This window comes from Athene noctua, chromosome 1, assembly GCF_965140245.1.
Source record: "Athene noctua chromosome 1, bAthNoc1.hap1.1, whole genome shotgun sequence".
Classification (NCBI taxonomy): domain Eukaryota; kingdom Metazoa; phylum Chordata; class Aves; order Strigiformes; family Strigidae; genus Athene; species Athene noctua.
In genome coordinates this window covers 198,039,549-198,051,569 of record NC_134037.1, presented here as the reverse complement: position 1 = coordinate 198,051,569, position 12,021 = coordinate 198,039,549, and the positions used below count along the sequence as shown (strand labels likewise).

The following is a 12,021-nucleotide window of genomic DNA, read 5'->3' as shown; positions in this document are numbered from 1 at the left end:
CTGGTACAGGCACTGGTCTGGGCAACAAGATGTGTTGGTTCAGTACTTAAGAGTTCTGAATGACTTGTGCTTTGTTGATTTAAGAGGTTACTGCTCTCAGCTATATTCTCATGCCTCTACTGCAGCCTAATAAAATAAAAATCTGTTGCCAAAGATTCGGACAGAGCTCAGGGAGGCAACTTCTTACACTGTCCCAGTATAAAACACAGGGGATCATGAGTCAGAGTCTGAAGGCTCTGCCACAGATATCCTAAGCAAGCCAGAATTGGACATTCATCCAAGTCCATCTGAGAAGGAGAGATAACAGCTTCCTTTCTCCCATTTGCCAGTTCTATTTAAGCTTTACATCAGGAGAAGGCCTGCCTAGAAAAATACACATTTCTGCAGTGCTTAGTGGAAGCTTAATGAAGTTCAATTGAGTGAAAAGAAAAAGGAAAAAAAACCCACAACCAAGCCCTCCTTGAATTCCCAAGCACACAAGACAGTGTTTCAGCATGACTTTAATTATAGGCCTTTTCATACAGATAAAAGAGCCAATTAATGCAGATATGTTGGAAAAGATACGTTTCTCCAGGACAAATCTGATGAGAAGACATTGTTTCAGAGTCAGTAGTGCTAGGGCTGCATATGAAACCTTTCAATTGAAATATTCACACAAAACATTTTATTTTTCATAGACTACATGAAAATAATGTTCTGATCTTACTGGAAGATGGGGGAGTTACCAGTATGAATGAAACTACAGACAATTCTTAAAGCTTCCTTTACAGTAAGTCAGCCCCGTGTCAGCCATGAAGTGATACGAAGTAGAAAATAGGCATGAGCAACAGAGCAGAGCCAGTGTTCTCCCCTTCAAATATAGTCAAACGCTGTGTCACCCACGCAGACGTTCAGGCAGTATTCAATTATTTTAGTCATGCACTGTCCCAGCTTCACATCCCTGCTCCCATCTAACATCGTATATCACAGCAACAATACCCCAGAAAAAGGGACCCAACACACACTTCACTATTATGTCGACAAGCACCTGTCAGAGAAACACTGTACATGAAAGCAGGTATTTCTCTGCTGCATACAAATTACACGGGCCTTAGGGCACATATACCTTGCCTGTCCAGTAATTCACAGTTACTCAATGGATTGAGTCAATTTACAAACAAGCATTAAAGAATGTAACAGCATGACTAGCTCCTCAGCTATGTGCTCATCTCGGGAGTCTTACGAAAAACAATAGGCGACTGCAGTATGACCTGAAATAATTTGAAAAACATCTTCTTCTGGAAGTCTATGCACTTGTTTTAATAAATGTAAACAAAGTCATAAAAGATTAAGAGTGTGCCTCACTAAATAAAAGCAATTTCTACTCACAGATTGGAAAGACATCCCACTTTTACCATTCATGTATTTGGAATTTTTGTCAGCTTTTCTTTTATACAACAGACGAACAAGAAGAGAGAAACAACTATATGGATAAATGTAAAATTCAGTTGATATCAATGTCTGCAAGTGAGTATTCATGGACTGTGAAGAAGTTTTTCAAAAACAGTACTTGCAAATAGAATCTCACCGAGGGAAAAGGTAGACTACCACTGAAGACAGGAATTCACTGGGAGAAGAAGCAACAGAGATCATCTTTAGTCAACCCTTAGATCAAAGAAAATAGGACTTTTGATTTTGAGAGATCATGTGGAAGGTCCCCCTATTTTGGTCAGGACTGATAATATAGAACCTATTAAAAGCCTTCAGCAATAAATATGGAAAAGCCAATGCAATCTACTCCAGTGCTTCAGAATCTTTAACAGGAAGATTTTTCCTCACAATAAACCTTAACCTAAATTTCCTCCCCCACTTCTATTTTAAGTTCATTATTACTTGCTATATCCATACAGGACATACAGAGAAATTCCCTCCCTCCTAATTTTTTTTGGAGGGGGTTGGGGTATATGTGTGTGGTGTCTTGTTGCTTGTGGTTTTTTTGTTTTGTTTTTTAATGTATTTATATAGTTATATCTACTCTCATCCCTCTTCTCTAGGCTAAATAATTCCAATCTCTTAACCGTTCATTGGTTATGTTTTCCAGACCTCTGATCATTGCATCGCTCTGAATTCACCTCAATCAATGAAAACAACTTAGCTCCACAGAAAACCAGAAACCTTCCAGTTCTGCACAGCACCAGTGTACCTCTTCAGCTTTATAATGATACCTAAAGACAGATGAAATTTTTCCCACTGAAGGAATTACACTTGTTTATTCCTACTACTAAGAGTTTGTTTTCTCAATAGAAAAATACTTGGATTAGTTTAAGGAAATTATATAATCTTCTCATACATCCCCACTCCCCCACCTTCCACTTCCCTGCAATGCTCTAATGGTCACCCAGCAAAAAAATCCACTGTGCAACTTCTAGTTGCAAGCAGGAGGTCTATAGTAGGTTGACCCAGGAGTTAATTTAAAGCAGTTACAAAGTTACTTCTAAAGAAACAACTGATTCAGGGACAACTAGTTTAGGGACACTGCACGTCAGTTATGGTTTTAAAACAAAGGCATACAGATCAGTCTTTGCGATCAGTCTTTGCTTTTTTCTTTTTTTAAATACAGTACACTACAAACAGGAAACAGCATCATCATTCAAAAGCACTCCAATTGTGTTGAGCCAGTTGAAATACCTCAAGAAACAAAAGTCTCCATTGTGGACACCAGTATACCATATCAGAATATAAGGTGAGGAACAACAACTCAAAGATGACAAAAAATTATGCGGAAAAACTACTAAAGTAACTTAAGGGAATAAGTCTCAGTTCAAGCTACTCAGTCTTGCATCCTCAAATGCATTAGGTACTTCTGGGGGGTTGGGGATGAGGTCTAGAGCTATTTCTCAAAAGGAAATTATTTGCATTAACAAGACAAATAGCAAATTCCTAACTGTATTACCCAACTCTCACTCTTTTCCCACTTTATATTTTTAAAGTTATAAACTTGACCATTCCTTGCTTCTTCTTTCCCTCCACTCCAAAAAAAGCCTCACTTGCCAGAGTACACATGTATGCCCAGCCTTATTCCTTTTATTTTTTTTATGTTTGGGGATGTCCAGGAGAACACGTTTTAACTTTTGCTACATGCTCCTTGTTCTGTTTTGTTCTGCATTTGGCTTCTACAGTCTCACAGGAAGTGTCCAAGATAATCAGACAGGCATCTTATGTTCAAACATCTAATTTCAGTTGCATCCTCATGACAGGAGAAAAAAAAAAAACAACCCTAACTCCACCCATCAGGATAGCTAGACCAATGCAAAATTTTAAGCATAGACATACATAAAGTGGAGTTCAGTGCTCCCTTCTAAGCTGAGATCTAAAAAGCTTAGGGAAGTTCAAAACAAATATTGCAGAAAGAAAAGAACACTAGCTGTACATTCTTAGGAAAAGAGTCAATACGTCTTGCCTTGGTGAAGACATTTTCCCACATATACAGGTAGAAATCGTGACATTAATAGTTCTGCCACTGGTGTTCTTAAACTGTAAGAAGGATTATATTCATCACCCCTCTTCCCCCCTCCCTAAAAAAAAGTATCTTTGGAACATCAAAAAAATGTAATAAGCAGAGACTGCGAAGAGTTAACAGAACACGTATATATGTATTTGTTACCATAATGACTTCACTATTTTGGTCCTGAAAACCTCCTCCTGGTCCAGGTTTACAGTACAGTAGCAATCCCTCATCTTGTTTGGCCCCGGATACGTAGGAAGATTTTTGGCTTCACCTAAAGACAAAAAAGAAAAAATCCAGAAGGATTACATATTAAAACATTATCCATAAATTAGTCATCTGTCAACTAATGCAGCGTCAGCAACATGGCTAAAACGAAGTATTACATTGTATTTTTCTTCCCAAATGTGAAATGTCTATTAAACTTAACAGTAGTATTCTGTTTCCAAGGCAGCAGCTCCTGACAGTCACCGAGTTCAGACCTCAGCAGTAGCCAGCAACAGCTCAACAGTTTGTTGTGGCCGATTTATTTACATATATTTGGGTGCATACTGCTTCCTTGCAAACTTGTGTTTCAGTTTTCATCAGTCCTCCCATAAGATACCAGGAACACAATACACCATGGTAATAAAGCATTCCAATACAGCCCACTGATTTTATGTTAAAGGCATTACCAAAACACAGCAAATAAGGATCAATCCTCCACCACTCTCCAAAGATGTGGAGATGAAAAAGAGTCACTATTTAACAGTCAACAATCAAAGCACTTTGTTGATGCAAATAGCACTTGCAAAGCTGCCTAAAAGTCCTTGCATAAAGGTACCATGCATGTCATGAATATTCTTCACAATAAATATTTTTTTCAAAAATGCGACAAGATACATGTGTGTATCCTATAGCAAGAAAAGAAAAAAAAGGCCAGATGGAGGAACTAAGGGTAACCAAGAGACGACGAAACACAAGAGTACAAAACAAGAATAAAACCACAGCTTTCCCCCTCTACATATCCATTAATAACTAAAGATGAGCACTAAACTTCCTTGGCAGACAGATAAAATCAAAACCCTCAGGCAGGAAACTGGGTAATGTTCCTACTGGCTTTGCTAAAGCACCTTAACACTACGTGGGGGAGTGACTTAATTCTAAAGCAGAATTTAGAACTCTCAAAGAATGACTAAATATAAGCCTACAATGCATGAGGTCTTATGTACCTTCACTCTTTCAGTACCTGAAGATTATTAAATAGCATGGGAACTAGATCCTTCTCTCCTGGTAAAAATAAAAAGAATAAAAATAACAATACAAGGAATAAAACTAGAACAGCCAAACTGAGTGAACACAGGTCTGTTTGCCAGTAGAGAAGGGAACTCATTAAATGACAGTACCAAATATAACTTTTTATCGTACGGCTGCAGCTCAGCTTAAGTGCATTTTACTAGATACATGCTTTCACAGTCTCCAGCTCCCAAACAGCTTTATACTATTAAGAGAATCATCTTGCTTCTTTCAACCCTACCTTCTGTAAAGACGTATGTTTTCCTTTCTGCAGATTTGTTCAACTGCACTCTGATGCATGTGCATGTAAATATTGAAGAACTATAGCAAGGAAACACTAAGCCAACCTGCATCCTCAGCTTTAAAGGTAAAGCATAAAGTAACAAAGCACTCCATTGTCTTCCTGCCTGTGACCTCTTCCAGGCACACTGTTCACACGCTTTTGCTAACTGACTCATGACATGCCCTTGGAAAGGCCACACATACACACTTCTCACAAACAGCCTGTATATGGGTGATCATACATGCGTACATATCCTAAAGCTAACTGTAGAACACAAACAGGCATTGAAAAGGGACATGAAAACATGGTTTCAGATATTTAGAAGGGTTTTGAAGTGAGGCGTTACTAAGTTTGCTCTCTGTGCTCAGATGATGTAACTTAGCATTCTTCCCACTTCTCTCAGAGTTGTGAGACATTATATATATAAAAAAAGCCATCTCCGCTCTAATTCGAAGGTGTGACTGTAACATCTGCTGGCATGCCCAACGTGGCTTTAAACTAAGCTGAAGTGTTAGCAATAGTTCAACTGCAGCAGCTCTAGTCAAAAACATATTGAGGGTTACTGATGGCTTGCTCAGCCTGCACTGAAGTCTATTCTGCCCTAGTAACCCATAAACTCTTACTCTTATTAGTCTGAGTTCAAACAAGTTACAAATCAAAAACACTAGCCTCACACAGACTGAAGTCTCTGCATTTGTATCCTCTCCTGAAGTTCCGAGCACCCAAATTTCTCTTATCTGTTCTCACATTAAAGTTCCGTGAAACTAGCCTCTTTTCTGGATGACCGGGTAAGGTTCCCCAGAGAGAGTGTGCGCATGTCAACAGGAAGAGTTTCAGCAGCAGAACGATGATAAGGAAGTCTTCTGGGGCTGGCACACTATTCTCATGGTTCTTCCACAAGAACAGGACAAAACCTTTTAAGCTCAAAGTTAAACCATAAAAAGTCGGCAATTTCCTTTTTTCTACACTCTTCCACTTCCTATTTCAGCATGAATGCACATACACAAAACAAATTCCAGATCTTAATTTCCAGTCTTCTGATGTACACAATATTCACTTAAGCACTTAAAGTTAATACTTAGTCATGTCAGAGCAGTCTAAGAACTGTATTTTGAAACCTCAGTTTTCCCCTTTGTTGAAAGGCTTACAGTAGAAAAGTCTACAATATTAAAACCTAAATGCAATGCAAAGGAAGACATCGCTTAGCATTGCTAGAAAATGACTGTCTGCACAGTCTGTAGAGCAAATTAAAGCTCACCAGCATCACAGTATTAGAAAGTGGGGTACAGAGGGAAGATAGAGGGAGAAGACATTTTACAGTAATTTCTTTCTTCAAACTGGAAAAAGGCCCTGAAAAACCATTAAGACTAGAACAAGGGATTAATTGACCAACCTAAAACCTAAATATATTAATCATGTTAGTGACCTGAGTAGGAGCTTACCAAAAAAAAAAAAAAAAAAAAAAGGTTTCTTCTTCACTGGCTGCAGCCAATGGCTGTTTAGATTCCTCCAGCACTGAGCAGTCGAGAAAGAAAAATTTGTCAAGCTTTCAAGCATAGCTGAAGACTCAGCTCTCTAGTCAGACATTTTATGTCAACAAATGCACTGTTAGAGCTTCAGTTGCTCTTTAGATCCCTCTAAGACAAAAATGTTCCCTCTGTGGCACTGTTTTGCCATCTACAATGAAGCTGAACAATTTGCTCAGTATTTTGATTCTGCTACTACTGAAATGAAAAAAAGAAAGCCCAGAATACTTGATAGTCATGCACCATTTCCATATTCTCAGCAATCAGAGCCAATGAGACCATTTAATTTGGGCAAGAATTTAATCATTTAACCTATCTATTATAGAAAAAGCATCTTCATCAATAGCATTTTCAAAAGGCAGCTCCACTTCCTCCCTGTCCCCTCCCCCTTTCGTATTTGTGAAGTGCCTGTATGCTAGAAAATTTAAAGAGGGTTTGCAGACAAATAATCAATATACTCACCTTTAAAACCTTCAGTTTTCCACTTCCGCTAAGAAGAACCATAAAGTTTCCTAAGATGTCCAAGACCTTGACAATTTAAAATATACAAGGCACTTTGTTTTGGAGCATAAGGCTTCTTCCATTTGGAGCCACAGTGGCACAGTAATTAACTGGTTCAAGTTTGCAATAGCTTTGCTCTCTATCCATGCACTTCTAAATGTACATGGGTCTTAATTTAACTGTGTGATGCACTCAACTCAGCACTAAGTACTTAACTTTTCCACAGCTGAAATCAGCTTTGCTAGGTTTATCATTAGACATTTTGGACAAGTCTTAAAAATAGACTACACAATTCTGAATACCTCACTGGCTTGCTATCTTCTCCTCAGCAATACTGGGTTACTAGTTTAAAAATGGACTAACATGGCAGTACAGATAGCTTAGCTTGAGCTAGGCACAGGGAATGCAACAGGCTGGAAAAGTAGGAAGGAAAAACCCAAAACCATATTCATCTTGTTGCTTCCAATATCATACATTCCCGCTCTGCTAAGACACTGGCAATAAAGGCAAAGCAAGAAAAAAGGGCTCTCCTGCATATATGGCAGAGAAGAGCATTGCTTAGATGTTTGAGACCATAAAAACAAGAAAATCCTTCAAAATGTTTCTAGGAATAAACAAATATATATGTACATGTATATACTTTCTTAAGGTTTTGCCATCTTAAATTTTTTGAAGCATCTGGTATTTTGAATTTAATTTAGATACTTGGCATTGTGTCATCTTGGCTTTTGACATATTTCCCGAGGTGCAACTTTCTGAAAAGCAGAGAATGCACAACAGCCCAGCATTATTTCTACCTTCTGGAACAAAATTTGTGGCTCCTGTGCTTCTAGGTATTGGGTCACCAGCACACATCTGCCAATCTGAGTGCATTAAGGAAGATTTTATAATGTGTCAACAAATTTAGCTTGCTATCTTCTAGCGACAACATATTTGATTTTACCAAAATGACATGGGAAAATCAATTCCCAATCTATTTCAGAAAACAAACAAGTGAACAAAAACCTACCTCAAAAAAAAATAAACCCAATAGAAGCAGCTGAGCTTTCAATGCTGCAGCATTTGACTTCAGGGAGCATGCTGAAAGACTTGAGTAGAAAAACAAAATACCTAAAATCTGAAAAGGGCAACACATCCAAACCAACAACAATCCACTTTGTTTCTGCCATATTCAGGAAAACACTCTCCAAAGAAGCTCGCAGGCAAGCATGTCAAGAACAAAACCAGAGCGGTAATGTATGTCAAGAATTAAAAGCTTCTCCTGTTCTCCCTTAAGCTCTCTATGCCAATAGAGATGTTGTAATCTGTAAAGAACAAAAAAAAAAAAAAAAAAAAATCTCAAGCACTCCTTTCAAGTTCTCTTTCTTCTGAAAAGGCATTATTCCTTCCAATATGCATAGATCAAGCAAAAACAGAAAAAGGAAGATGTGCACACACACAGAGCTCCAATTCTCTATCACAATTTATGCATAAAAAGCTCCTCATGCACAAAACCCAGTGTACATGTAAAATATCAAGATGCCAGCAAGTTTATAATCAACACTTAAAGCAAATTTAATTAAAACAGAAATATAATACTGCTCAATGTTAATGAAAACATGCAGAAATACTTAGAGGCATGTTAACTTTTTGTCTATGTGTAGATTTAAACTGAATGGAAACAGTTCCATTACTGTTGAATGTTGAGAAAGCAGTTCATTTTTTTGCAAGGTGTGCTTTCTGGGGGTGAGGTGGGGGTAAGGGAGGGGTATGACTGTGATACCTCAAGAGGGCTATATTGAAAAAATAATCCCTTTTAATATTAATATGGTTGTAGTTAGAAAACTTCTATCCACATTGAGAAACTAATTGTTACTAAACAGCCAGTGTGATAATTATGTGCAAGTAACATAACCTCTGAAAGCAGAATATACAGTTACATTTGGATATAATTCCTATATGTCAATATACTGTGTGTACTCTTCGAACGGAAAGTTTCACTTTATTTTTCCCTCTCCAAGTAGGAAAAAGAAATAAAAAATACATTTAAAAGCTAAGTTCCAAGAACCCATATACCCAGCGTGCAACTACAGAGTTATGTGCAACTGTAGTTATGTAAGTAGCTTTGTATTCTTGTGTAGTTTTGTAGTAACCTGAAAACAATAAACACTTTTCAGGTAATACACATCGAGTGTCAAAAATGTTCTTTCTACCTATGTATATGGGTCACAGCATCTCAAAATAAGAAAAACACATGAAATTCATAAATATCTAATAAAGACAATTGATATATTTAAAAATGAGATTTCGTTTAAAACAGATGTGGCTAGAAACACTATTTGTCCAGCAAGCTCTTTTTAGCTTTAACCATAGGTATTTGTGTGTGCACACACACACTTTGCTCCCATGGAGAGACAGATTGCATTAGATTTCTAAACCAGGTCAGAAATAGCCATCTGTGAACAGATTTTGATGTTCTAGAAAATGAGATTTTTAGATGACCTGTTCTTAATCTAAGCCCTTGTCTGCCAGCCTCTTTCCATGTGAAATGATCATCACATTAGAACACTCAGGGAAAGCACTTCCTCAACAGAACAATACTGGTGACCTGGGCCTTAACAAAAACCCCAGAGCAACATGGTACCAAAGCTAGAGCTGCTTCAGCAAGTAACCAGCAAGGAAACAAAGCACACTATATTATTTACAACTTTTTAGCCAAGAGCATCACGTGGAAACCTTCTTGGCTTAGGGGTAATCAGCAGTATCAACCCCAAATCCTTTGGTGCTAAACTGACGACCACCACCAGCTGATATCTCTGTGACAAAACCCACTTGTACCTACTCGGACATAGTACTTCTAGTGGAGTTTTACTGCCTTCACAGCCTAGTGATGGGAACATTTGGCATCCATTAAAATCCCTTCTGCACAATCCACTTCAGCAGTACACATGGTACCGTACTACTAGACTACCAACCCTTTCCCCTCACATGATTAAACTTATTCTATGCTAGGAACCTTCACACAGATCTTCCTCTGATCTGAAACCTGTTTTGACACAGCAAATGACAGACCTTTCTATCAGCTGTAACAATAGCTAAGCTTAACAGCTACAGCCCACATGGTGGAGAGACCTATCACTCAGAACGGCTAATAGCTAAATTCCCTTTCCTACACACATGTGATCAGACATTTCAGTCCTTTTGAAGCCCTGAAGGTCCAATAAACTGTCCAAATATCTGGGTATAACACAAGTGGCTGAGGATATTTTCACTGGAGAGCAGTAAGAAGCTGCAGGCTGACAGCCTTACTTTTTTTTTTTGTAAGATGCAAGGAACACTGAGGATGTATCACCAATGGTTCTGTGATCCCCTCAGATTAAATTAAGGTGAAACAACACCAAACAACCGGTTAAAATGTTTTACTTATGGTAGAAAATAATTTAAACTTGGAAAAGGACAATAAGCAATGTGGTCTGGGGGAAAAAAAAAGGGGGGGAAGGAAGGGGGAAAAAAAAAGGGGGGGAAGGAAGGGGGAAAAAAAAAGGGGGGGAAGGAAGGGGGAAAAAAAAAGGGGGGGAAGGAAGGGGGAAAAAAAAAGGGGGGGAAGGAAGGGGGAAAAAAAAAGGGGGGGAAGGAAGGGGGAAAAAAAAAGGGGGGGAAGGAAGGGGGAAAAAAAAAGGGGGGGAAGGAAGGGGGAAAAAAAAAGGGGGGGAAGGAAGGGGGAAAAAAGGGGGGGAAGGAAGGGGGAAAAAAGGGGGGGAAGGAAGGGGGAAAAAAGGGGGGGAAGGAAGGGGGAAAAAAGGGGGGGAAGGAAGGGGGAAAAAAGGGGGGGAAGGAAGGGGGAAAAGGATCCGGATCACCACCCCTGGATCCAGCATCGTCTCAGGTCCAGCAATCTTGGGTGGCAGGTGCACACAGCACAGTTCCTGTTGCCTTTTAAGTTCATCTTATCAGCTGATTAGCATACTACACGAGGAGGAGCTGGTATTCCACAAACTCATTTCCATGAGAATGAGGAAAAAGGTGGAGCATGGGTTCTGCACAGGCATTAAGGGGGAAATGGGGTACACCTCCCCTTGTCCAACTGAGTCGGTGGTCGTACTCACCCTGTCCACATTTGGTTTTTCCTCTGTTCCCACACATTTTTGCTGACTTCATGCTTCTTGAGCAGTCACCCCGCTCTTGGGGGCAGAAATGATCACCTCTTACCAGTTCTTGTCAACTCTTCAATGGTGAAGCCGCCAAGTTATTAGCAAGGCAAGCATGGTGTCTGGCTTACACAACAGAGCCAAAAAGTATCCGGCTTACACAATAGCGCCGGTGATTAGCGGTACTTGTAACTGATGGGAAACATTTGGTTTCACTCAGTCCAGTTTCCCCCTTTGGGGCTTATCTAAGGAGTTTGTCAATGCAACTGCAAGAGAGTGGGGGGGGCATCCTTCGATACACTTCCGCTTCCTTGGGTGACATTCCTTAGACTAATCCAAAAGCCACAGCTTGTCCGTCCTTGAGGTTTTCTGTGTCGATGAATGTTTGAGGCATTCCTTCCTTCAGTTCCTTACAGGAGGTTCAAAAGATCTTGTCATGATCTTAAGTACTTAAGTGCTCCTAGCACAAGGGTTGTTAATCAAATCCCAGGGCCGAAAGAGGTCTATACATCAAGTTCCAAGAGACCTGCTTGCAAAATTAAGATTTTAGTTTATACAAGAGGAGAAGCATATTTTTCCTCAACTCATTAATGTAACTGGTTGCATGCTACTTGCCAATATCATGGTCTAACAGCAGGAATCAGGTTTCTCTAAAGATTCCCTTAGGATGGTAACTTAATCCCACAAAATAAAAAACGTACAGTCCAGCTGCTTTTTAACAAGACTGAAGCTATTTTGTGTAAAAGCACACTTTGAAGAGACCATTTTAAAGTAGGATACTGCCAGGAAAATGGTGTTCTCAAGGAGTTTTCATTCGAATTCAGA

General features: G+C 39.2%; 1 protein-coding gene across 3 annotated transcripts in view; it reads right to left on the bottom strand.

The window, feature by feature from the left end:
* Positions 1-12,021, bottom strand: part of RASA3 (RAS p21 protein activator 3) — a 136,520-nt gene that overhangs the window by 91,807 nt on the left and 32,692 nt on the right. For all 3 annotated transcript variants that reach the window (XM_074909778.1, XM_074909787.1, XM_074909796.1), the window contains exon 2: positions 3,644-3,758. In XM_074909778.1, the coding sequence (XP_074765879.1) occupies positions 3,644-3,758 (115 nt within the window). The remainder of the gene's footprint in view (positions 1-3,643; positions 3,759-12,021) is intronic.